The sequence below is a fragment of the Argopecten irradians genome, chromosome 8, assembly GCF_041381155.1.
Source record: "Argopecten irradians isolate NY chromosome 8, Ai_NY, whole genome shotgun sequence".
In the NCBI taxonomy this organism is placed as follows: Eukaryota; Metazoa; Mollusca; class Bivalvia; order Pectinida; family Pectinidae; genus Argopecten; species Argopecten irradians.
Genome location: NC_091141.1, coordinates 11821523 through 11849048, shown reverse-complemented (window position 1 = coordinate 11849048; position 27526 = coordinate 11821523). Strand labels below are relative to the sequence as shown.

General features: G+C 33.7%; 2 protein-coding genes across 6 annotated transcripts in view; both read right to left on the bottom strand.

Moving 5' to 3' along the window:
* Positions 1 to 425: 425 nt before the first annotated feature.
* Positions 426 to 11165, bottom strand: LOC138329364 (caprin-1-like). 2 transcript variants are annotated; one of them, XM_069276303.1, is made up of 9 exons: positions 11003 to 11164; positions 9214 to 9276; positions 8737 to 8823; positions 8033 to 8194; positions 6341 to 7342; positions 5345 to 5495; positions 3914 to 4099; positions 2479 to 2631; positions 426 to 1497 (listed from the first exon to the last, which is right to left on the bottom strand). In XM_069276303.1, exons 1-9 carry the CDS (start codon positions 11111 to 11113, stop codon positions 1400 to 1402), a joined length of 2013 nt encoding a protein of 670 aa, XP_069132404.1. In that variant the 5' UTR covers positions 11114 to 11164; the 3' UTR covers positions 426 to 1399. The 2 variants fall into 2 exon arrangements, with proteins under 2 accessions (XP_069132404.1, XP_069132405.1); XM_069276304.1 differs by lacking the exon at positions 2479 to 2631 and having other exon boundaries at positions 11003 to 11165.
* A 2961-nt stretch (positions 11166 to 14126) lies between these two features.
* LOC138329363 (MOB kinase activator 2-like) overlaps positions 14127 to 27526 on the bottom strand; it is a 60743-nt gene continuing 47343 nt past the window's right edge. For all 4 annotated transcript variants that reach the window (XM_069276302.1, XM_069276297.1, XM_069276301.1 and 1 more), the window contains exons 3-5: positions 24901 to 24997; positions 19528 to 19652; positions 14127 to 19143 (exon numbers count right to left, since the gene is read on the bottom strand). In XM_069276302.1, the coding sequence (XP_069132403.1) occupies positions 18854 to 19143; positions 19528 to 19652; positions 24901 to 24997 (512 nt within the window). In that variant the 3' untranslated portion in view covers positions 14127 to 18853. The remainder of the gene's footprint in view (positions 19144 to 19527; positions 19653 to 24900; positions 24998 to 27526) is intronic.

Below are 27526 nucleotides of genomic sequence, written 5' to 3'. Positions count from 1 at the left end.
TCTAGTTTTCTTCTAACAACTAATCACAAAAGAAAAAGTAGAGCAATTAATTTCATTTACAGTTCAGGGCCCAGTTTTTCATAAGTTGATCACAGTTTGACAATAATTTTCTAAGCAAGATAAAATAATTTCTTTTCGAGCGAACTTGACAAAATTTTACTTAATTCTGAAGTACTCCATTTGTGACCTACTAGCCAACTTATAATTACCGGGTATTAAAGAGAAGTTGTAATTACAGGCATTGTAGTAAACCATAAATGAAAATTTTACTAATCGTGTGATTATATGGTAAGCTAATCAACGTTTGAACAACCTGACCCCGATACCTATTTTTCACAGTATAACAGTAAACCACAGATATGATCAGTACTGAAATATGAACACTTGCCATTTGACAAGAGAATAACAAGACAAACACATACAAAGTAGTTACCAACTGTTTTTATTCAAAGGTGGTTTGAAATTTCATACGGTAACCATAAATTCCATGATTATCTCTACTCTCAAGCGAGACCCTCAGGGGAACAAAATAAGGAGTGTGAAAAATAAGAAAAAGAAAAATGAACAAATCCAGACATATGGGATATCTCTTCTGAAACTTTTTTTACATCATATTTTCTTTTTTCCTTTTTTACAATTTTTTTTTATATTTTTTTTTACAAGTGAGATAAAAGTTAACTGCTTCAAACTTAGCAATCATAAAGCCATATGATAGAAACTTATAACTTCTAAGTCACTTGGGAGTTTTACATCTATGTATAAAATCCTTTTGTAGGTTATCGAGTTGCACTTCTGAACTTTATTTATATTTTGGACTATGTAGAGACACAGTTCCTGTTATTATTTTGATCGTTAAATCACAGCACTAGGTTTTTAACTGTTTGGACTCTCAGAAACTAAGTGTAGTACATATGCCATGTGAGCTCTCGAGTACTAGCAGGAGAGAACACTTGTGTAAACTGTTATCATTATGCCTTTAAATGCGGTCCTTTTCCCGATATCATTTCGAGGACATCAAAAGGAAAAAAAATGTCATTGTTGATTGCTGTTGAAGTTGCCATACCACATCTACAATACTCACAATTGTTACCATAGCGACGTAGTACCCACTATCCAATCACAGAATTGGAAGGTGTGGATAAACTCTTGTTTTTCATAATGCATGATTTCATAAAATAAGGAAAACTATTTTTCGCAAGACAAGTAACATAAAATATTAAATAAAATGACAGGAAAGAAAATGCAATCATGCACTGTGACAAAATCCATGGTTTGCTTAATTTCATCCACAACTTAAAATTCAAAATTGAACAGACATGAGTTGAGAAAGTAACTCCACTACTACATCCAGTCTGTTAGTATCACACGACAATCATGTGATCAGCCACCTTGTGTGACCTTAGGCAGTCTGTTGCTGTTGGGGACGTCCAAATCCTCCGCCTTGTCCACCTCTGGAGTTTCCTCGAGCAGCGCCTCTCGGTGCACCACCACGTGGAGCTGAAAATAGAATAAAATATTAAGATCACAATGATTTTTACACAAATAACATCTGTATCTCAGAGGTATTGTACTGTTATAAAGAATGTGCCAGCATCTTGCAAGAACATAAATGTCTGTTTCTTAATGGTAAGCCAATCATAGAGCATCATTTAACAATACCAATATTTTAACAGGTAAACCTTTCATATTTTGATGTTTATATTTAACTATATTGATGTGCATTGTGAAATGCAGATTTTGTAATTATAAGATTTTCTGAAATTTTACTTCTTTACATACAATTCCTCTAAGCTGAACTGAAAGATTAGGAGAAAAATGGCTTTAAAGGACTTTTTTAACCACATTTCAACAAGAAAGCAAATGCTATGGTGAAGAAAAGGGTTCTATTTGAATGCTCAGATTGATAATTAACCCTTTTTAAATTTCCAGACCATTCCTTCTGCTGTGTATTGGATCCTAAATCAAGCTGATTAAATAAATACATAATACCACATGCATTAAGTTTATTTCATTTGATTTTACACGCCATATATATGTAGTTACATGTTTCCAATAATGAATAGCGACCTGATGTAGAGGTGTCCATTACCAAACACAGATAAATGATAACAACCATATATTATATCACAGATATTTAAGATGCCTGATTGGGAAAGGGGGATAACTCCAGAATATTCTAATTGATCACAGACAATATAAGAACAAAACAGTATAAAGCATGCAAGGGGAAGTAAAAACAAAAGTCATGCAGATTCTTTCCCATTTATTATGTCAAGCTTTTTAGAGAATGTTTGCCTTTTGAATTGAAAAGCATCCAATCTATCCATCCAAGACAAGACATTTCTTGCATCAGTTTTTAAGATTGCATATGAGAAAGAAGGGGCTTTAAAAGAAAGTTTTAACCCAGAAATGCCCACTATTTTTGACATGACTCTGTGAATGAGGCACATTAAGGGCAATTCTATCAGCAAAACAGACCTCCTCTATTGTTTCCCCTTGGCTGGCCTCCACCCCCGCGCTTTTGGAATCCTCCGCTGTTGTTATTGCCACCAAAGTTTCCGTTGTAATTTTGATATCCATCTGACCTATTGTTGTAGTCATTGTTGCGGGGAGGGAAGCCTTGGAAAGCCCCTGGAACAGAATGAGGTAATGGTCACTTACAAACGGGGCACCTGCAGACCAGACACTAGTCTGCCCCATAATGTAAAGTATTTCCCAACAGTGCTATCATCCTAATGACTGAAGACCTCCTGGATGATTTGTAGACTGGTAAACCGTATCAGGTTAAAGAATTATTCTTAAACTCAACTTTTATAGCGATATCCTAGTTCCAATGTGCTAAAAAATCTCTCGTACAACACTCAAGGACAATTTAAAGCTTTTATGTTTCAAACTTTTTATTTCATTTCCCATTTATTTCAATTCATGAGAAAGATATTTGTATAAATGATTCTACTTTGAAGATTTCTATAAGATGTTGAAATTTTGTTATTTTCAAAAGTTGTATTAAACAAATGTTGATAGATTCAAAACATAAAATTGTTATTTTTCCAAAATGTACCCAAAACTATAATTATTCTTATTTGAAGGCTTCTTTTACAATGTAATTTACTTTTGCAGTACGGTGAAATTGGTTTTATGTGCAGTGCACATATTTTACCAATAGTTCTGTGTATATTCTTTCTTGTAAAAGAAATTTTGTTCCTTTACATAAGTCTTGTGTGTATGGATAACAAAACTACATGCATGCAAGGTCAAAAGAAAATTATATGGGTAACAAATGGAAATGAAAACACAGGGAGTTCATCCCATTCAGATTTAACAACACAAAACCTCAAAACCTGTTTTGATAACTTGGGACAAAAATACCAACAAATAGTACATACCCACATTTCTGTAGCCACCTCATTTCCCCTTTTTCTGCCCAATGGGTTCTTAAATGCGATTTAATTCAGCGATATAGACTTTATTCAACATCGTTCTGTTATATTGTGTTTGAAAATATTGTGTGGCAATATTTTTTTTTGTATTTTTTTGTTGTGATTTCCACCTCCCAGCAACATATGAAAATATATTGATTATGAAGAATTCCTTTTACTTAATACTGCTTAATTCTTTCACATGAATACTATTTTTTTTTTAAATGCATAAGTCTGCGTCTTTTCATTGTACCAATAAAATAATTCATGCCCTTTTTTTACATCAACAGGTGGTTTTGCGTCCTTTTTTACATCAACAGGTGGTTTTGCGTCCTTTTTTACATCAACAGGTGGTTTAGCGTCCTTTTTTACATCAACAGGTGGTTTTGCGTCCTTTTTTACATCAACAGGTGGTTTTGCGTATGTGGTATAGTTTGTCACAAGAATTCAAACACTAGGTTTAGACAGCTGAAACAGATATAGGAATAGTTTACCTCCTTGTCCACCACCTCTATTGCCACTGTAGGAGTTGCCTCCCCTTCCACCACGGCCTCCTCCAAATCCATTTGCCATATTTCCACCTCGTTCGCCGCCACCACCACGATTGTTCTTGCCTCTGAAGCCACCACCACCGCTGTTTCCTCCTCGATTACCACGATAGTTAGAGTTATAACTGTTTCCTGAAAAGACACATGAAATCCCTGATCATACATACACCTTTAGTTCCTTTAGCTTTGACTTGGAAATTAACAGGGATCTTGCGGGTAACTTTGATCAGAATCAAAGATTGATTAAGATAACATTAACTCTCAAAATCTTGCATGGATCTTTCCAACATGAATGTTTCAGAAAATCCAGTATCTAAGTATCTATTAAAAGAATTTTCTTGAGATCTAAACAAGAATGAGAACATAAGAAACCTGATTTAGGTCATTTAACAAGACATCAGGTATATAGCCTCCTGTCTGCACTTGTTCTTTTCATCTCAAATATGTTGATTCCCAGATTGTAAAATAACATTTGAGTGTCACAAGTCCCACCTTCCAGCATTTGTAACATCATTAAGTCCTGTGAAAAATCAGTGTCAGTTGCAATTGGTTGGTTGATTGGGCTTAATGTCAATTTAACAGCAAGGGTCAATTATGGACGCCATTGAACAGCCCTACTACAATGTCACAATCACCGGGCCAAAAATCACAAAGAAATCTTGAGTTTTAAACAGACTTAAAGATGCTCCACCACTGACAAATGATATTTTTTCACTATCAAAAAGATGCTCCACCACTGACAAATGATATTTTTTCACTATCAAAAACATGAGCAGACGATTTAGTATTTTTCTTCAGTTACAAAAGTTACTTACTTTACACCATTACCACCAATGAAAAGTTTGAGCTTCTAATTTTACTTCAAGATAAAGTTACAAAAAATAATTAATTGCATCCCGAAAAATTTCCGTGCACTATATCCTACATGGAATTAAGTACTGATTGCAAATGCACTAAGGGCAAAATAAATCATTTTGTATTATTTTTTGTGTTAATTAGACATATTTATACACGATTAAACACCAATTATTGTTCAAGTGATTAATATCATTTATGCTCTGTCGGCGGTGGAGCATCTTTAAGTTTATAATTAGGATTAGCCGATCACAGATGATGTTCTAAAAAATTACATCATTATTGGTTGGCTATGCAAATGATTAAGGTTAACACTGGTTCATGATTCTGGGGCCTGGGCACCATCACCAGAAGGTTGGACTTCACGTATTCAAGCCACATCATTTTCTATTTCAAAACCTCTTAATTGTATTTGATCAGGTCATGATTTCTCGTCAAATGATGTGGAGAAATACAGATGAGAGACACCTTTTGTCTAACACCTAAGAGTGTGAAAGATTCTATTAAATTTTGCAAGCTTACCCTGATAATTTTGTCTGCCGAAGTCTCCCTGCTGTTGCCCAAACTCATCCTGAGCTGGTGTTGCTGATGCACTATATAGTTGGGACTGGAACATCTCTGCGTTTGGATTCATTGTGAACTTCTTTTCTGCTTGGGTGTCTGCAGAAGCCTCCTGCAAAGTAATTAACCATCAGTTCAACTTTGAGCTTCAATGATAAACCCAGGAAAAAATGTCCATTTTCCTGATCTTTTTAAATTTCAAATGTATTACATGTGTATTACTGACAGAACTGAAGTGATTAGAGCAATTATTAACTTGTTCTGGTTTACAAATTCCTGAAATATGACATTGGAGGTCTATTTAATTTGTAGCACTTTCACTATTTTGTATACCAAAATCGTTCATTAACCCAGGAATATACTAAACCAAGATTAATTTGTCAAGAAATTTTTAGGATTTCAGAGTTTTAAAATTTCAGGAAAAACTCCCAAAATCCAATTAATTCCTGGAAATTCCTTTAATTGATAACCTTCCTCCCCAAAATGGAATAACTAGGTCCCTTTCCAATTGTCAATTGGTAAAAACAAAAGCCCACTTATCAGGTATAAAACGTCAAATTCTTTTATATAATTGTGTTCTAAATTGTATTATGAATAATAGTAAAATTGGATTGCAGTCCATCCAAATCATTGTAGTATCATTTAGCATTTTGGATACATACACAATTCACGTAGTTTCTTTCAAATTCAATAATGCTTATAGAATTGTATACATTTTTAGTTTTACTTCAAATATTTAAGAAAGAAAGATTTGAACACTGTCCAATAACATAAATTGTCCTTACTAATTGAATAACCAATGAACTTATTAACTAAAAAGGAAAATAAAGTTATATTTCAGAGAAAAAACATCACTTAAAATCCTTAAAGCATAGCAAGGTAAATCAATACCTTTATAGATATACAATGTATTACTGTACTTAAATAACATATATTTATAAGTTTGATATCAATTACCTGTGTATTTGACTGTAACCCTGGGGGCATTGGAATACTTGGAGGAATATCGAACTTTGATATTGAATTGTCATTTGATTTTCCCATCACATTTTGTGTTAGTTGGGATGAATTTCCTTTCACAGCAGATGAGGGAAATAGGGCATCACTTTGTAAACTCTGCCCGAATGTCTGAGAAGGAAAGTCAGAAGCGCCCCCTAGGGACGACTGCTGCTTTGAAAGCAACGATTGTGTGGATTCTTTGTTAGCTGATGTGAGATCGTGGGGTGCTTGCTGAGCAAGATCACCAAACCCTTGATTAGAAAATGTCTGTGATGATAAACTTTCTGGCTGATGGCCAAGTGGGGCGGGAGGCATTGGATGCGCCGCGACGACCGCTGGGTCCATGTGGGGTGATTCCATGTCAAGTGTGGATTCCTGTAAGAAGTTGAAGTTACCTTGTACCTTGGATACGATATCTTGGAATGGTCGTGGATTGTAAGCATTGTCTTGTGTCTGGTCCTGCTGCTGCTGTTGTTGTTGTTGGGCTGCTGTTGATACTTCTGCCGGGTTTGTTGCTGCTGTCTTTGAAAAGAAAGAATCTGCCTCCGCGTACTCTGCCTGCTGTTGCTGTACACTATTTTGACTAGCCTCGTTGGTTTGTTCAATTTGTTGTTCGTCGATTACCTGTGGGGGAAGGGATGCCTGAACTTCTACGGAATCAGCCTGAGGGACCTCGCTGGAATTAACCACAATAAATTCCTGTTCACCACAAGCTTCCTCCGTTGTTTCTTCCTCTTGGGCAGCGGCATTCTCAAAGTAGCCACAGTTGTTGATGAGATCAAGTAACTCGCTGAGATCCTTGTAATTTGTTCCGACGACTTCCTTTTCCTTGGCGTCCATTAGAGATAGAAGGTGTTCCGAAGCCTGGGTGAGCTCTTCCGCATAGTTCTTACTATCACGCGAAGGACTGATCAGCTTGTACAGCTCATCTAGGTGGGTAAGGTTTTCTTCAGTCAAAACCTGTCAAAAACAATTTGTCAATACAATATTGCTTCTGAAACATTTTTTCATATCTATTTTTTATTCAATCAATCCCTTTCAAACACCTTTCTGAAAGGGGCAAATATCATCCAAATTGTTTCAAAAAAAGGTTACTGTCTCATGCAACTGCTATATAGAGTCAAGTCACAAAGAGGTTCCCCGACAAGTGACATTTGTTTGTCATGCTTATCAAACTCTTCCTAATTAACCTTCAAAGTTTGAAAAGACACACACTTGAATAAGTTTGGATAAACGTAATAAACAAGTCACTTCTTTGGATACACTAATAAATAACATTCATTTGTTGGGGAACCTCGATGTGGGAAATTTGTTTATCCTAAAGTACTGTGCCTAAATAACAGTGAACAAATACTGTGATGTTTGTACTTTAGATAAGCAACAATCTTTTATAAATGCAATATAAATACATTATGCTATGAAACGTAATCCAAAGTCGAAAGCTATTTATGCAACCAATTAAAATCAAGAGGGTTGGAGATAGACAATATATTAAAAAGGTGTTGCAGGGATTGTAAAAATAAATGATAATCAACTGCTAATGTTATTTATCTCCAGATTTTCCCTACATTTAATCCTAGTAAAGTATAGTTTTTGATCGCTTCTTTTTCAAAATGCAGTTAACATCATTCTGATAATGCTGGTACGTACCACTGCACCATGTTTGCCCGTCTGAAAGTCACTGCGGACTTTATCAGACCCCATACTATCGAGTAGGTTCTGCACTTTCAACATCTCCTGCATTCGCTTCAGAACCATGTTCTGTCTCTCTATCTTCTCCCTCTTCAACTGCTTCTTCATCATTTTCTCAGCCTAAAATCAAAACCATAGGACATGATTGTAAAGAATTGTTCAGAAACAAAACTGATCCATTATAGTAAAAGATAACACTAAGAAATTTAAGACTTTAGAGACCAAATAAAAGAATCCTATATCAAATTATCACTGAAATTATTACCTATTCCTTCAAATATCAATGGCATCTCCATAGCGACAGTGTCACAGTAGGGACATGTTTAGATTAACATAATAAAATAGTGCATCTTTCATGTGTATACCTGTGTTCAATGGAATTCAGTATGATGTTAGCTATAGACACAGCTGAGTACAATTAAAGGTTTCCAATATGAATAGCTTTCATTTATTGTTAGCTTTGTTACATAATTCCTTTCACATCAATAACAATTGGCTATTTGCAATTACAAAGGCTAATACTAAAGATACTTGATATTCCTGGTGAACTCTTAGTTACCAAGAGTTCACATTTTTTTTAATGGAAAAGAAATAAGATCAAAAATAATGATGTGATGATGCTTATGAATGAACACACGAGAAGATTGATATTCTATACTCACATCAACATTGATGCTCAAGAACTGCTTCTGCAGATCTCGAGCAAATTCAAGTGTCTGCATAACCTCGTCATACTTATCAACTGCCGCCTGCCAAAGACAAATATAAATACAAAACATAAATTTTCAACATTTGACAGAAAATTTCATTTAATTTTATGTTTGAAAATTAAATACAAGTCAACAATTCATCCAATTATTTTTAGGACATATGTAGCGGGATTGGACTGGTAGTGTTCAAAGGGTCCCGGGTTGGAATGGCCACTACATTTTCTCCTCTCCTGTTACACATACATGTATATATTGATTTTAATGTAAAGTGAATTCCACGAACTAAAGCATGGAGGGCCCCAGCCTTTTTATTTCTTAATATTGCCACTGCACATTCTATGTATTTGGGTGTCGAATGCATTTTACATGAGACATGTTTCACCTGATTTTCTGTCAAACATATTATTAACATGACTTTATTACAATTACCTGTTGGTCTTTCTCCAACTTGGTCCCGGAGTCAGCTTTGGCCTTGTAGCCATCGAGCTTCCCCTGAAAGTAGATTACATAGATCATAAAAAATTATAGTTAGGAAATAAAAGGATTAAGACAAGCAAGACAGACTAAACTTCATTTGTTTCGCAAGACACAAATGTCAATGCCTCCAATATTGTTATTGATATGAGGGTATTAGACAGACGATGGGACATGACAGGACAGACCAAGCCAATACTTAACACACACACATTAATAAAGTATTAAAAACATATATTAGTTTCCAAAATATTGCCATTTTAAATAATGGTTTTTGTAAATTTCCTAACATTTTTTCTTGAAATTAAAATACTAGATCTACTATCAAGTACATTATTTAACAGTTACAATTTTCTTTTTTTTCTATCTATTCATTTCTAGTGCTTAGAAATATGGAAATAAAGTAAAGGAATTTCTCAGTTATAAGAGTTTACAACTATTTAAGCCTATATATGTAAAACTGTAACCAACACATCAAATTCAGGTTGCGTCTTTCCTTAGCGACAATAATTCATTTCACTCGATCATCAACTGTCTCCATCACCTGTGCTGCAGGTAGGGCATTAGAATTTTACCTGCTGCCCCTATTGCATGATCGTAAAATGCAACTAAATTAAGGATCTTATCTTTTCTCTTCTTCCTAACTGACTTTATCTTTCCTAATGCCTCCTTTGGCACTGCCTCATTTTTGGCTTTGAGTTGAGCATTCGCCCATGTGAGGAAGGCTCTGGGTTCTGTCCCCAGGCCGAGACATACCAAAGTCTATAAAAGTGGCAGTTTCTGCTCCTGCTTAGCTCTCAGCATACAGGGAGTTTGAAGACTGGTTCGCCTGTTGTCAGTATAATGTGACCGGGAGGGGTGTGTTGCTTGGTGTCTTTGGGGGCATGCTTCAGTGATAGCACTATAAAAAGGCCAACAGTTCCACTATACAAGAAGGCAAAACTTTAATATACTGCAGTCTCCCAAAAAATGCATTCACACAACACACCGCATACATGGGAGGCCATCTTTAAATGACCAAAGCTGTTAATAGGACGTTAATTAATCAAACGAAAAAGTCTCCATCACATTTGCTTAGATGTTCAGTGTTCACAAACGGAGCATCCACCAAAGTGGACACTCTTAGGACAGAGCATTGAAAGATATTGCATCATAACTTTACCACAGAAAATAACAGACACAAAATTTCACACAAAAGTATCCATATATATAATATGCGTCATTATGAACTATAAAGTCACTTATGTCTCGCCATCAATACTAAATATCCCCCCCCCCTTTTTTCAGATCAGAGTAGTAAAAAATAAAACTAAATAAGTAAATGATCAGATTGCAAACAAGTATACCCTCCGAATTTCATTATCAAATGTAATTTTTATATATATGTTAGTTTCTTAAAAAAAGAATGATAGGATCAAATGACTAATCAATCTCGCTTCGAATCTCCACAGTATTTACAACATGCTTTCATGAGGGCCGCCATTTTGAAATTTAAGCCGGATATTGTAACCGATTCTTTTTAGAAGAAACAAGCTTCTTTAGAACATTCAGTGTTGTACAAAATCACTCTAAATCGTCGAAATATGATCGTTTTATTTGGAGACCCATCACCAGTGCCTGTATCCGACTGTTGTCGTGATCGAATCGGTAAATACGAGCACCGACTCCGAAACACATTTAGAAATGACTAATTTGATTCTCGAAAATTCCATTTCTTATAAAAATACGACATTATAAACTATACCTTCCGTTTTTCCAAATTGCGGACTTTCTTTTCCACAACCTGGATGACCTGTTTGATTGGTTCATTCGCCTCAAAAGAGGCTTTATCGGGTTTTGTAGACGCAGCAGGCATCGTTCAACAGCAACAACTCGGCATAAAGACAGTTCACGTGCTCACAATCGTCAAAATTTACCGTATTCCCACACGGGCTAAAATAGCATATTTCTTTTTTTCATTAAGGTTTGTGAAACAATTCAGTCCATACAGAGAGTACCTAATAAGTTAAGTAAATGATCCACTCTGTTTATTTCATCAATGTATCAATATCAGCGAATATCCGAGTATAAAACGGATATGTAAAATTAAGGTAAATGCTTCGATGTAGGGGTTATCGTTCTTTGTGCGGATTCAATCATTTAGTTTCCAAACCTTTCACGGAAAAAAGATTTTTCGCCAAAATTGTAACAAAATCATTAGCAAAAATCAGGGGAAAAGAATCACACCGGAGGTTTACAAATGAATATAAACGTATAAGTGTAGTCGACATAATGTTAATATTGCTTGTTACTTATAAGTAAGTGATCTACCAAATTGCACATGTAGCCCCTATTATATACGCTGTCTGTTTTCTGGTAATGTTAATTAAAATACTACAGTAGGTGAAACTACACTTAAACAGTGACACACCGAATATGTAATTTAGATATTTAATTAGCGCACAAAATAGTCATAATCATTTCAATTTTACTTGATATAGGAATCTAGTGTTGTCTCCAATAACTCTGCCTTTTATAAAACCAGTTTGAAATTCACAAGTATATTCTTGTAACTTTTGGAAGCATTGGTTTAATTCTGTTTGATATTGCAGTTGAGGCTATATATATTGTCTTAGTCAATATTTAGTAATGAAAGTGGTCTCCGTTTTTTGTAAACGTCTATCTTTATCAACTCGTCATACCCACAGACACACGCATTATTAACACTGCCTTCCCGAAACAAACATTAAAAGTTCCTTAAAAAATAATAATGTAATAAATTTTTTATCGATGGCCTAGTTAGATGGGTCGTTACAACACCAAATGTAAGATTCACTATGTAATCCATTTTGACAATGTAGATTCATTTGGCTGTTTTGCTGTCTGGCGCTGTAAAGCTTAAGGCGACACACGTTATTAAAATCGAAATTTAATTTACTTTATCTAAATTGTTAAGAAGGTGATGACAAGTGTATGATTAAGGTTAATCATTAGCTAATAACTTTTGTGGCTCTACAAAATTATCAATTTCGTTTTACATTCCTATTTTTAAAATTAAAGGCCGTTTTCGTAAAGGTATAGTGGCCGATTCAGGAATATATTATGATGAAGTTCTTGGTAATCCCTGCACACTGTATTAAAAAGAAAACTGTCTTATTATACTTTTAAAGTACTACAAGTGCCCGTGGTCCTGTCTGGTCTTTTTGCGTCTTCAAGGTTTAGATCTGATAGGGAAATTGGAACTTCAATTAGAAGAAGACGATCATCTATCGCTGATCATACTGCCCAAATGCATCAATTTCTTTGATTCTACTTTCCCTTATGCACGAGGATCCAACATGTTCAGTGTTCGTTGCTGTAGCTGTGCTTGTCATTTTGCAGTTTTTCATTTGAGGTCGTAAAAGTAGAGTAAAGTTATACGGAAGCAAGTCGCAGGCTATTCATACAGACATTTCTACACGGTACTGATTAACACGTGCCTGTATAACTATAAGAATCAAAAGTCTGTGACTAAATACATATGTTACACGTATAAGGTTGAAATCAGTGGCGGATCCCCATAATTCTGAGATTAGAAATGTGGGAGGGGCTACGTGTTACCTAATTTCTTTAGTTTTTATTTCACTTTTTTTTTTTTTTTTTTTAGTGTAAAAATTGAAAATTCATGATAGGAGGGTTCCGATACAACACTGTGGATCCGCCACTGGAACGTACATTGTGAGGTGAATCGAAGAGAAGGAGATTTGTTTTGATAATCATTAAATCACCATCATACCATCACAAAACTATCTTCGAACACAAAAATGCAAACCTCTATGCTAAACATGTAGTTTTGTATAGGTATAATCTAGTGTATGGAGTATTCTCTTGTTTTATATGCTGTTCTGTAGAGGCCATGTTTTCGTGGCTTGCAAGTGGTTTCATCATTACATATACCAGTTGATTGACGTATTAAAACAACGAAAGTTTGCTAGCAGATATAAATCGGGAAATTTTATGTTCATGTTATGATGCAGAATCCTTTATGAATTTAACCATTCATCAACTGTAATATAATAACATCTATAAGCATTACATCATTATGACTGTCCAGTCAAACATTACATAATCCTTCTATGCAGTTCCTACCCATTTCTTTCTTTCCAATGGCGTCATGACCTTGATTTGTGGGTAGTTGTTGTAGAGATGGCTTATTCTCCCTGAACACATGGTCTATGTGTTGTACTCAGTAAGGAGCATCAGAACATCAAACTCTCATATTTGTTCACTTAAAATAAGTTGTACCACTGTTTCTTTATCATGCCTGCGCCAATTTGTTTTATATCTTTCAGTAACCTGAAGCCGACAGTGCAAGTGGGATAGAAACAAATGAGGAGTATTAGTTATGCTGAAGTTATCAGCAGAGTGTGGTGCTTGTTTTGAATATGGTTACCAGATCACATATTTTTAACTGAAGCATTCAAAGTTGGAAAGAAATTATTTTGACAAGTAGTGCATATCTTTATATGACTCCCAATATTCCCAGACTGTATCATCCCAGCCTTCAACTTTATGTCTGCAAATACCCTGCAAACAATAACCAGACAATTAAGTGATCAAAGGGGACCCCCCAATCCATTTGAAAGAAAATAACATTTTTCTATCTCTAATTTTAACTTGTATTGTCAGCTTTAATGTATGCTTGCCAAAACATGAAGATGAGGATGACTGGAGGCTTCGTTAATGCCTGCCATTTCAAAGAAACTTCTATAAACAGTTTAACTCATTCAACCTTGGAGACACATTTAGGATCTTCTTAATCAAAGACTAGACAAGTCCATTATAAAATTTCAGGAGTAAAAGGGTTTCAAACAAGGAGATAATTTAAAAACAACACACAAATATTTGACTTCAATCTATAAACTTTATTGCATTGTGACAATGTCACAGGTAATACCAGCAACAGTGAGGCTGATTGCCTAGACTTTGTGGGTTTTTAGTACTTCAACAGTACAATGCACAAATTATTTCTCTGGAAAACAATAATAACCTTATAATAATAATGAAAACAATTCTACTTTGGCAAAAAACATACATCATGCAACAAGTAAACTGTCCAGCATACATTAGATAACATCACATATTTGTGAAAATCATCTCCACCATTCAATTTTTAACACTTTCAAAAAACTACATCATGATCACTTCAACATACCATATAGCCAATTATTCTCTGGTATATTTTTTCGCGATTTTGATTTGAGGGATATTACTATGATCACAAAAATCTTCTCCACAAAACATTAAGAAATAGTTGAATCCTACATATCCTTAAAGCAAAATCTGGAAAACTGGAAACGGCTAAAAATTTTCTCATTTTTTAGTTTAAATGGAGAAAATTTTGACCCATGAAAATAATCAGCTATAGAGTACTTTAACTGCTTGGTGTTGAATATTAAGTGCTTATCTAAAACTTCTTATTGGCTCTAAGGTTGTAATTATAAAATGGAATAATTAGTTATGAATATTGTACTGAATATTTTTAACAAAATTTAATTTTTATGTACCAACTCAAGACAATAGGTTTAATGCATGTCCTTATTGACATAAAAAAAAAATCCCTCTTAATTCATTGACTTTATGACACAAATAAAAGACTATTAATGTGATAAAACATTTAGTGGTTGTGAAATAGTAATTTTTTCTTAATATCAATGATATATAATATGCCTTTATTATTCCAATTTTGAGCAAACTAGCTTTATTGATTCAAACATAGATCATTAATTATCCAGTGAACTTTGAAGGTATATGTCACACATGACATTTCTGTATATCCAAATGAGCAAGGAGGAGTTTTTGGATTTCTAAAAGGTTAAAGGGTATGCCCCTTATCCTTGTGGCATTTTACTTTCACTTTCCTAGTACTATACACAGCTGATGTAACAGATCTGTTGATGAGTATGGTTGTGGGTAGAGTAAGTTGGGTCAAGGTTGTCAAAAGGATATGAACTTTACATTAAAACATTTTCATAATTGACAGGTCCCTCAATAAGGAATACACTGACCAGTACCTACATCATTGGGAGTCTCTTGTTCAACCTGACAAATTTTCTTTATTTCTGAACTTGTCTCTTTTCCTGAAATCTTCTCACAATAATGAAACAAAGACTGAGACATTCTGCTTACACAACGAGCTTTTCGTGACTTAATGCTTTTAGTATTCATCTTCATTAGTCAGCTTTGGATAATAATTTTGATCTCACTTAATGGCATATTTGAAAATCAATAACTTGATGCCTAAAAAACCTTTTCCTTAAGCATACAGGAGTATAACAAAAGTGTAAAAATATTTTCTTACTGATTATTTTCCTTTCAACACCACTCCACATTACAAATATTATATACCTGGTAATCAAATCTTATATTGAAGTCCATGTGATAAACTGTGATACCTATATAGTATGGTTTTTAATGAGTTTTACTGTGGTTGTAATAATAATTAAATACAGATGATTTGTATAGGTATACACACCAGCATACCGACGTGCATTCCCGCCATGTCTATTCTGCTGTGTACATAATATGACTAGAGGACACCACAGGGATATAACAATATAACTAACATTACACAATCTACCAGGGATATCTTAACAGAACACAACTGATCATCACTCATAGGATATTGCGTTATATTTTGATATTAGCATATGAAGCACCTTGAAGTCAGAATGGACTACCGTGGATTATAACTGAATTAACTCCCTTCTATTGTAAGTATTCTCACATGTGTAGAGGATTTACAATGAAACAGACGTCTGGCTTACCTCCCTTTGTAAATTAATTACTTCCCCTTGTCATTACATAAATTAGTTTTAACAACAAATGTTCTTATCAGCTATCAAGTAAAATGCAAATTTCTTTTCAAACATAAACAATTATCTTGAAAGATATAAAAAGCTGAAGTTTCTTTCAAACTTAAATAACTTGGTTTTTCTATAAAATCATTTTCATGATCTGAAAATTGATTATAGATCTGACTTGTTTCAACAAGGCCATTTTAATGGAAATACATTAGTCTTATTAGAATAACTTGGATTACATTTTGATATCTTCGTTTGAATTTTTAGGGCACTTACTAGTACTCTTTTTTAATAAAAAATGCTGAAAAAAAATCAAGACTTTTAGATTTTCATTATCTGTCCTCTCAAGTCAAATACAAACAAATACATGAATAAAGAAATTACCAGATAACAACTTGTATGAGCTTCAAGGCAACAATATCTGACCATTCAAAAATCCTTCACAATAGATATCAATATCCGACACAATACATAATTACACTAATATGCTTCTATTCTTGCACCAAAACTATTGCGAAAAAAGGAAAATTTAAACAAATTTGATTAAAAGAACATAGCACTGTATAGTATCAATGTTCAATTGCAATCAATAAGAAACATTTAATGAGATTTTTTTTTCTCTCATCAAAAACCTGACTATTTATGTTGCAAGCTACATAAACTTCTTGGAGCAAGCATGGTTGAAATAACAAAGAAAACAATATTGAAAGCTACACACAAAATTATGACTAATGCGCACAATCAGTTTGTGTCCAGGAACATAATCTTACCATGGCAAATATACATTTTTCTCCATTATTTAAAGAAAGAGAAAAAATATTTTGACCACGCAATAAAAAATATCAGAAAGGAATATAATTCATTTTTACTAAAGCAACAAGAAATATAAAAAGTTGAACTAAACAAAATATCAGGAACAGGCAATAGAGTATTGTTATGTGTGCGATCTCATTGATTTATGGCACAAGTAACTATCGTAAAATGCTGCAGCGTAGATTTAGTCATCAGTTCAAATTTCAGAAAACAATAACTTAAGATATAACATCACCAATTTATCCCATGTTGAAATGTCTGAGGGTCTTAAATTATCATACCAGCTATGTGTTAAGGTCTAGGGATTTCAATATGTAACTTAGTGTTCAAACTTTTAAAGAAATGTGCCTAATTTCAGCATGGTAAACTGCAATACTAAATTAAGTGAATCGTGTATATACACATCTATTTTAGGTATATGTTTTATTTCTTGATCAAATATTTTTCTTTGTCTTAAATTAAAATGTAACTGGTTCTTTTTTCATCTCTGTGGAATACGAGTGCTATTTACTATTTGGCTGTTTTGTAGATAAAACACATTTTTCTTTTTGAGAAAAAAAATCTTCTTTCTTCAAGTGAAGGTATTTACTACATTTCTATACTAAACATGTTATGCTCTTTGATTTTGGGTGTTATCACTTTGGTCACTAAATACAAAGACATCAGATATAATTGATATAGTCGAGTCTATGCTATTATGTCAAAACGGCTATTATTTCTAAAATAGTCAACTATTAACCATGTCCAATACTTATATCAACAATAACATTTCTCAGAGCAGGTATAGCCAAACACTACTAATGTCTATAACTCGATCCATACACTGCATGTGTCTGAGGCACATCCAGGACAAACTCCCACAGTGAACACTCATAAAAACTTTTTTGCATGGCAGAAACTTGAATGTGCATGTCGGTTTAGGCCATGATTTCCTGTGAAAAGCTAGGTCAAAATATTTTTTTACACCAATTCGTCAACAAGGTGAATTCAAAGACTTAATTATTTAAGTTGGGTTTTTTTAGTGTCAAAAAATTGCAATCAAATAGGAGCGGCAGTGCCAGTTACAGCTCAAATGAGCCCAACATACTGAACATGCCTCAAGTTTGCTACAGTAGTAAATACAGACTTAATCTTCACCCTCACCTGGATGTTTAGCTGGTCAACAATTAACCTCAACATCAATGGTATTATTCTAGTGTTGGATCTCATCAGGGCTTACTCAACAATGTCACACACCCTATAAATTAGGTAGCTAAGCACCATTTCCATCAATGGCTCATGCTTATCAAATCACACTTAAAAGATTACACATTCATCACCACAGAACCTTCAAATAATGTATAGGTATGATTCATAACATTTTGACTACAGAAATTTTATACATATATATTGTATATATATATTATAACATGCCATTTAACAAAGGAAAGAACAAACGTCTCTTTGAAATGGAAATATTGACCACAAAATAAATACTACTGTCATCCTTGTAATTTGTAGCTATAGGTATTCGCACAGCATCATTCTCTCCTTCAGTATTTACATATGAAAGCACGTCAGTAAATGGTAAACTAGGGCACAACGTTCCATCACTTCAGCACAGATCCGCATCATTAAATACTCCACTCCTGCTAAATCTCTTTTAGCAACAGTTTTGACATTTTAACTCTCTCTTAGTTGTCTCCCCTTCAACATAAAAGGCATTTAACAGAATATTTTGGATAATCTGAGATATATATATCACTGTAGTCTAGGTATTCCCATCACAGTACAAATGTATATATTGTATACACACACTTAGGATAGTTAGGTCTATATAATAACACCTGATGTCAGTTTCACCTGTATACCGTGATCACAGTCCATGACTCTTTCACAGCAGAACAAAACGTTGAGATCCTTCAGGATATGAGTTAATCATAACTACGCACATACAATAATACACTATTCCCCCTTGACTGCTATGTTCGGGAGATTTCGTTACTGTCTGTGCCTTCATTTTGATTTGGATCTGGAAGCTGTTTAATTAAGGCCTTCATAAGGTCTTGCAGTATGTCTGTTTCTTTGTCCTCCATCAGGTCGAATTTGATGTTAAACACAGTGAAGTGAGTAAAGAGACTGTTTAGATGTCCGTGTATTCCCAAATTAACAACATCACTATAATGTGCGTGATATATATGTGCAACTATATGGAACAGATACTTGTGGAATTTCTTCACAGATGTTTCAAAAGTGTTAGGAAATGGATGTCCTGAAATATATCAGAAAGAATTGGTCAATATTCATATTGATCGCCAAAACTGAAAATACATTCTATAGTATCACAATATAATCTCCAGATAACAAATGTTATTACAGAACCAAGACTCAAATTTTGGGTAACAATTATCTTCATACAATTGCTGTAGGCAATATTTTGCAGTAGTGTGAAATAGAGTTCTTAGTTAAATACATGTACTAAATATCTTTCTGCTCCACTTTGGCTACATTTTAGATAAATAAAATGGCAATGCATTTAAAAGCTTTAAAATAGAAACTAATCAATGACAAGAGTGAGGAATTCTTTTCATCACAGATATGAAAGGAAACAAGTGAAGAAATTCTTCTTGAATTTTTTTATCCTTTGCATCCTTACCATATTTTGTAGGAAAGATACTCTCATCAGATATTTCCTTCTGCATGCAAGTAGTGATGAAATCCACATACTGGGGAGCCGAGTATTTATATTTCTTTCCTTTTTCATCATACCATAAAAATTGCCTAAAAAATAAAAGATGGTTTTAAACAAACTGGGAAAAGTCAGTATTCTGCTGCAGTTAGATTTTTCTTACCTTTGAACGATAGAACAAATGAATACATGTATCATCAAGGACTTCTCAAGGTTATCTGTAGTATAACTTTTATCTAGGATTTTAGTTTTGTATATAACCTCCAGTTTCACTCAAAGCCAGAAATTTGGGTTGTATGACATTTACCTTCCAAATTACCTTCATTGAAAGGGTTTGGGTTTGTATGACCTTCACCTCTTAGAATTTTTGTTTGATGACCTTCAGCAAATGGAAGATCTTTCAGGGTTATACTAATTCATCTAAATAATATAAGTTGATTGCATAACCTTTGTCCCAGTTATTAAAAATGTGTGTCTATCTTTTTTTTTGTTTTTTGTTTGAGGATCAGAAACATATTAATGCTAAAAGCAATTTTGTACACTCTGTTTCTTTCTAAAACATACTGCTTAAATTGTTTCCAAACCATAGCAGAAAAGCTGTATTTTTTACCTCATGATTGCAAAGTTTTAAAAGAACTTAAAAGCAGACATCTAAATTGTGTTAAACTTGTGTCAAAAGCAATCACATTTAAAAAGTCGTAACTTTGTACGACAACACAACAACACCTCAGTAAATCACTTGAGAATCTGTAAACAGCTCTATTACTTTACACTATCCGGTTCTATCTGGGCTAGATTGTACAGACAATACACAGGTGTCTACTCCAGGTAAACCATTACATCAGGGGATGTTACAAAATCTGTAACACAAGAAACCACATACCTATATGATGCTGTCTGTCTCAAACAGAACTGGTTTGGTCTGAGTGTTTTTCAGAAAGTTAAATTGAATAATTGACCAAATTTCACACTTGTTATCTTACTATTTCATTTTTTTTTTAATTGAAAAGAAAAGTACAGGTAAATTAATGTATGATATAGCTTTATAAGTTACACAGCCATGTACGGAAATCAGTGAAGTTTTCCAAGAATGTACCACAAATTTGAAAACTTGCGTCAAAGCAATCTCTATCATTAATGTACATGTAATTGCAACGTACTAGGAAGTTCAAACTCATCAGAAAATCCTGGACGTTATACAGGTTCATAACCAATCCCACTGGCTCAAGAAATAAAACTTGTTGTTTGGGATTTGAATATATAACAAACAGGAATTTATTAACACATTAAGTGTAGAAGTGTTGTATTATATCCTTATCTTATAACAATAAACATGCATATTTTTTCTAAAGACACAGTAAACATCCAACAACAAAAATCTGATGAGTAACTGTCCAAAGCATATACTCCCCCACTCCTAGAGGGTATTAGGACATCTATCACGATTATCAAAATTATCAGAGATGCCATTCCATCTTTTCATATTACAGTTGTCTGCTCTTGTGGGTAGGTATTGATTGTGACATCATACCTATATGAACACAGTCATATATTTTGTTCATGAAATAATGACGTCACAATCAAAGCTTACCTGCAAGGGCAGATAACTCTGTAACATGCAAATTTAAACAACCTGAAGATGTCATTCCTCAAATGAATGTGACAGGGGTTTTAAAGACCACTCAATACACACTCTCCCACCTTACCCTCTCTACACATAGATAGTACATATATACATAGACAATATTGTCTAGATGTAATTGTTTCTCCTCGTCTCTGGGGAGATGATGGAGATAAATTGGTTTGATTGATGTCAGTGTGACCTCAGACTCTGGACCACTGTGTAAATACTGTTTATACTGGACAAACACCAAACATTCAATACAATGTCCATTATCCAGCACACCACATATCTACAGTTAGGTAGCATTGTCCTTCTTATCATCTAGCTGGCAATCTTATTGAACAAATTATACACTGTCTTGTATCTACAACAAAACCTAAAGTTTGTACTTTACCTAACCTTCAAGTTACAGACTTTAATGACCTTGACCTAATAATGATATATCACTTATCGTTGAGATTGAACTAATTAAAACATATTATCAAATGAAAATGAAATTAATGCTTCTGATTGATAAATCTACTAAAGATGGCAGCATGGATTAGAGATTGAGGATCTTGTAAAAATATTGACAAATATCTAATTTACACATCTCTATTAGGAAACTCGAAATGTAACATTGTCATATCACATCAACAAATGTTTTATTTTAGCACATTTTTGGCATACTTTTTTTTATCCTAGCCCGAGAAAGTTCCATCGCACATTTGCAAATATAGACTAACCTTGACATTGGCACACACCCATACAAATATTGTTACATATTTATTATATTGGTAAAGGGAACTATCAATTTACTGGTTACGCCCCATGCTGAACATATTCAATAGCACTTGACCCATACACTGCTGACTTTGATCTTGGCCATAGTGAACGATAATGGATTTAAGTTCTGTCTTAAAGGCCCCTAACTATTCCAGCAGGAAAGTAGCTTTATCTATACAATTTTCACCTTGTGAGACAATTAAGTGATATCATAGATTAATTACATTCCACCTAGGTGTTAGGGGCATGCCTTGGTCAACCAACAAAATTGATCTTATATTAACTCCTGTATCTTTAAATAATTTCAGTTCTAGACACCTTGCTTGCTTTATTTTCAGGTGTATGAAGGTTAATTTTCAAGAAGGGTGAACACTGCTCAGGGATCTCCTCACCTGATCTAATCATTCCTACAAGCAAGAGTATTTACTCTGCTTATTTCTGACAACATGCTGTATGGTTTCTATTTCTTTTTCAGTGAAGTAGCTATCAGCTACTACAACCACGTAATGATAATCCAAGAGCCACTGAAACAACCACTACAAACACATTGACATCATACTCTTGTTCAATAGTTATAACCTTCATGTTTGTACCAAGTTTTAAATAGAATGGCGACAAAAAGTTGTCAGGGCATATAAAAATATATTCATGTTAAGTGTTTCCAAGGTACACTGACCTATCATACCTTTTCGATTTAATGATCTCAACAGGCGCCTAAAATCAAATTCATCTAAAAACATTTCAAAGGTACGTTGACCTTTTATATGTTTTCTATTGAGCTACCGCAACAGGGGCATTCTAAACTAAATTTACTGTATACCTTTGTATACAAATTCATAAAATATAATGACAATTTGACGAGGATGTTGCTGCAGGCCAAGTCAAATTCAGAGTACACACAAACCTGATAAAGTTTACAAAAAAAATAGTTGTGATGTAGATAGACCACAGAGCTGATCTCATGAACATATAGTTCTACATGGTTATTATACAATGTGTGATACCAAACCACAGTATCTACATCACTCTTTGTAACATCAGCATATCAGACTAGTATTACCGTATTTGACACAATAAGCACCTTGGGCATTTAAAAATTAGAAAAAAATATGAGAAGGTGGTAATAAGACGAGTATAGTTACAAATCTAAAATGTTTTGTGTAGTTTTGGTCTTAATTTAAGACTGGACAATTGAAATTTTGACCACAAAAAAGAGGAAGGGCGCTTATAGGGAAATGGGCGCTTATTGGGTCGAATACAGTACTATATACCTACAATACAGATTACAAGCCTTTTTCTTTAAGTTATCTCTATCTAATTTTATTCATGTATAAAAAGACACATCCTTGTTGTGAAATATAAATTCTCCCCAGTTTAAGAGCTCGTCCAGCCAATTCAGTACAGACGATAAGCTGGGGGCACCTGTCACTTACTACACTAAGTCATTTCAATTGTCTCCTCTCTCTCAGCAGTAGTGAGGACAGGAACATTTACATAATAGCCAGTTATAGCCTCACTGTTAGGACTAGTAGGAATATCTGGTGTGTAATGTGAAGTGTCAGGACTTGTCTAATAGATTAGATTTTTATCGCTAAACGCAAATCTTAAGTTACCTCTTATACAAGGCTTACTTGTGTTTGACCTTGAGAGGTCAATTCACGCTCTTAAAAATCAAGGACGAAGCAGACAACCATGAAACATGAAAGCTGAGCCAAACCGATATGAAACCTTAACTTTTTTATCTGAGAAAAAAATCTTTATTCCCAACAAAGTGAAATATCACACCATTTTCCTTTAATTCACTGCATGACAACATTTATGACAACAACTCAGTCTATGTTTTTCATACCCAAATTTCTACCCCCATAAATGGTCATATTTATAATGATGCAAGGTCGTTTGACGGTCGAAAGTTGGCCGGGTCAAGGACCATAAAGAAATGTTATGATTTGAAGAGTGTTAAATGTAAACAAATTTATCATTTCCTAAGTGTCCTGTAACCATGTGTAAACACACATATAATAGCACGGTAAACTTTGCCCTTACTGTACCTATAGATGAGGAATGTTAAAGGACAATTTTCTGTGCCCAAAAGTCACAGCATGTAGCCTTTCTGATACAATCAGTTTCACCAGAAAAGTAATATGATAGTCTTCCGATATCATTATTACATTAGTATTTTTCAAAATGGCCATCTGTAATCAAATTGTACAATAAAAACTAGAATCCTTCTGACATTTACAGTGTCTATAAAAGGGTATCTAACTCAGTCATACATAGAACATTTAAAATCAAGAAACTGACCAAATTATAGAAATTAAACTTTGGAAACCTTTTCATGGACAATCATCTTATTTTTCAGTCAAATGTAATATGCCTTACTTTATATGTTTACTAACTAACACATCTTTCCGTGTTTGTATCAAAACAGCTATATCAATAAAGGTAAACATTTCTAGTCCGGTATTTCATCCTTGTATATATACAATTGAACTATGGACTACAAATATGTGTCAACATCACTTGAGATAAAAGAAATATGTACATTGCAGTAATATTTTTGGTCGTATACCTTAATCTCTTTTTGAAACAGTTTTCTTAAGATGACAGAGTCAACATCTTTGTTTGTGCATGGTGTCCATTCCAATATAAATAAATCTAACTTTATATCTTACAAATAGCATAGTCAAATTATGCATTTCTATGCATTTCAATCCAATTTTTATTATTATTGTTATTCGTAAAATGCACCAAAATTTCATTATCATGAAACCTGAACTGAATTCAAAACTGCTTTCAGAAATTCATTCCACTAATTGGACTGGAGTAACAAAGAAATTTCGGTGCTACGACCAGGATGAAATTATGAGACTTTCTTCAGTCTAGCTTTATGATGCAGTATTTGCTATAGTGGCGTTCAAGTAATTAAGATCTAGCTGGTCTATACTTACACATTGCCTGGCGCAGACATAGATGAACATCCCTCTGATGTACAGTATTCAGATATTACACCATATATCAACGTTATATGATTGAAAAATGATATTGCTGGAACAGAAAGAAAGAAATATTTAATATCCAACTTAAAAATAGATACAAATACATGTAACACAAAGAAGACCAAAATTTATTGACAGTACTTTCCATAATGGATCCTGAAAGCTGTTGTTGATCTTGAACTTAATTTTAATAAATATCTGATGGAATTTCCTTTTTATATAGCATGTTGACAACAATAAGGCAAATCTCAGGACCATAAATTTAATCAGCCTGGATTTACACAGCAGCTGTATTGTTTCATATCTGCATATGTGTACCACACATGTGATTGTGTCTAATTATGCACATAACTGATTTGTCAAGAATGTCCTGTGTAATGCAATGAGCCTCAGCTGCTGATGTTTTAGTCAAAATACTGACATACGCACTTTTATTTCTATGCCCTTAGAATTTTCATACTAAAACATCAGCACAGAATACTAGGTCAAATTCAATTTAGATGATGAGATGGTACATTCTTTGAATTCCAGATTTTATGTAGAACGAATAGCACTTCGAAAATGGGTCTACAGAAAACAAATTCCATCTGAATTGATTGAAATAGTTGTTTGTTTAGCCAAGAAGTGTTTTTATTTAGGCAAAGTAGTATTTGTTAAGGGTTCTAGATTTAAACATAATTTGAAATAATGAAAGTTCCAGTAAACATATTGAATGTTTATTTTTCAAATCACATCCTTGCTGAGCTGTATAGAAATGATGGCTTTTATTTCTACACAAACAACATGTCTTTATCAGTCAGATACAGGTTCTAACACTTTGTATAACGACATAATCTTCAGCTGATAAACATGAAAGTGGCTGTTTAATCCTTTCTAATCATTTACAAATATTGCTTATAAAATGTCCTGTTCTACCAAATGTGAGCAAAGGTCAAAACTGTTTCAGTGAAACTGTGATACATTTTATTCCACAAGTGAGATATGATTTTACATTGGGCAACAGCATTTATCCCTGAATGGTCTGGGTAACCTTACTCATTTGTCTAGGTTTATTTTGTAACAGCCCAAGTCATCTATGGATGTGCCAGGTTTAAAAGGTGGAGGAAAGTCACAGCACTCGGAGAAAAATCAACAACAAACAGTCAGTAGCAGAAAGTTGCTTCAATTCCGTTTTGAACATGCTTGTACCCAGTTTTAATGGTAACATATACACCAGTTAACAAATCCTCCACTCCACCTCTTCAAATAGGTTCCAGTCACTACCAGGAAGTTCAATCTCAAAAAGATTCCTATTTTTTGCATGGGGCTTTAATCCACACACAAAAATTAACAAATAAACTAGTAATCAGAGTACAGTTGAAAAGCTATGTGAAAAGCATCCAAGTCTATCAAAAAAGTAAACATATACATACACTGATAATAAGCATTGCCATAGATAAACATATGAGTCTACACTTGACATGTGTAGTACAAATGTACCCATCTCATGTTACTTTCCTGACGCAAGCAACTTAATTCAATCTTATTCAAAATTTCACCCCACAACAATAGATTCAACATGATTGTAAAGAATTCTGTAATTTGATCTTTTATCCCAAAAGTGTGTATATATTATGAATAAATGAATTTTTTTCCTTTCTTTTGGCAACAAGCATCTGATGTCAAGCAAAGGTATAAATCCTTATAAACGACATCAGCTTTATTATCAACTTGACTTTTTAAAGCATTTTCTTATATAAGTAAATAAAAAATCTACAAAGTCACTAGACTTTTGACACTTCTCTGCATCTCAAATCAACTATAAGATTTTGTAGGTTTATTGTAAGGATTTTGACATTTTTACACATATAGAAAAAGATGTTATGTAGTGTAGTGTGTGTCAAGCTTGAAAGAATGTTAAAAAGAACTTCTGGTGATGTCTCTGGTGCAGGCTAATGTCCTGACCTAGGAAAATGTTCCTTTGTATACGAAGAAGCAAAGATTATCCATGTCTGGCACACAGCTAAGGTCATGTCATGAAAATTGCTCTGAGAGCATAAAAGCAAGTGTATTATATCTAACGTTAATCAACACAAGTCTCCTTATTCCAGAATAATTTTTGGTCTTCCAAGTTCCTTGTATAAATTGAAAAACAAAAACCTGTCCTCAGCATTGGCTTCATTCATGCTGTTGTATAATACAAAATTCCTTAGAGGTCTCAGATAAAAAAAAAATGATATGCATGTCTGGCACACATAATATCAATACATATTTAGCACACATTCTAACAGCTAAGCTAAGAAGAAAGGTGTCTCGCTGTCTCTCTAATATCTCATTTCATAACTTTGTGTTAAAAATTTGTATCAAGAATTAAATTTGGTTTTCAATTATAAATTTTACGAAATCATATTTCTTAAACTTGGTCAAGAATTTAGCTAGTGATTTGTTTATCCTTTTTATTTACAATTTTTTTTTTATACTACCAAATTTTTCAACTATAAATCTATCCCATAATTCAAAGATATCATCCTCTAAATCATATTTGGTTACAAGTGTTTAATTTTGATGAAACCTCCAAACTTTTTTTAAGAAATTTCAT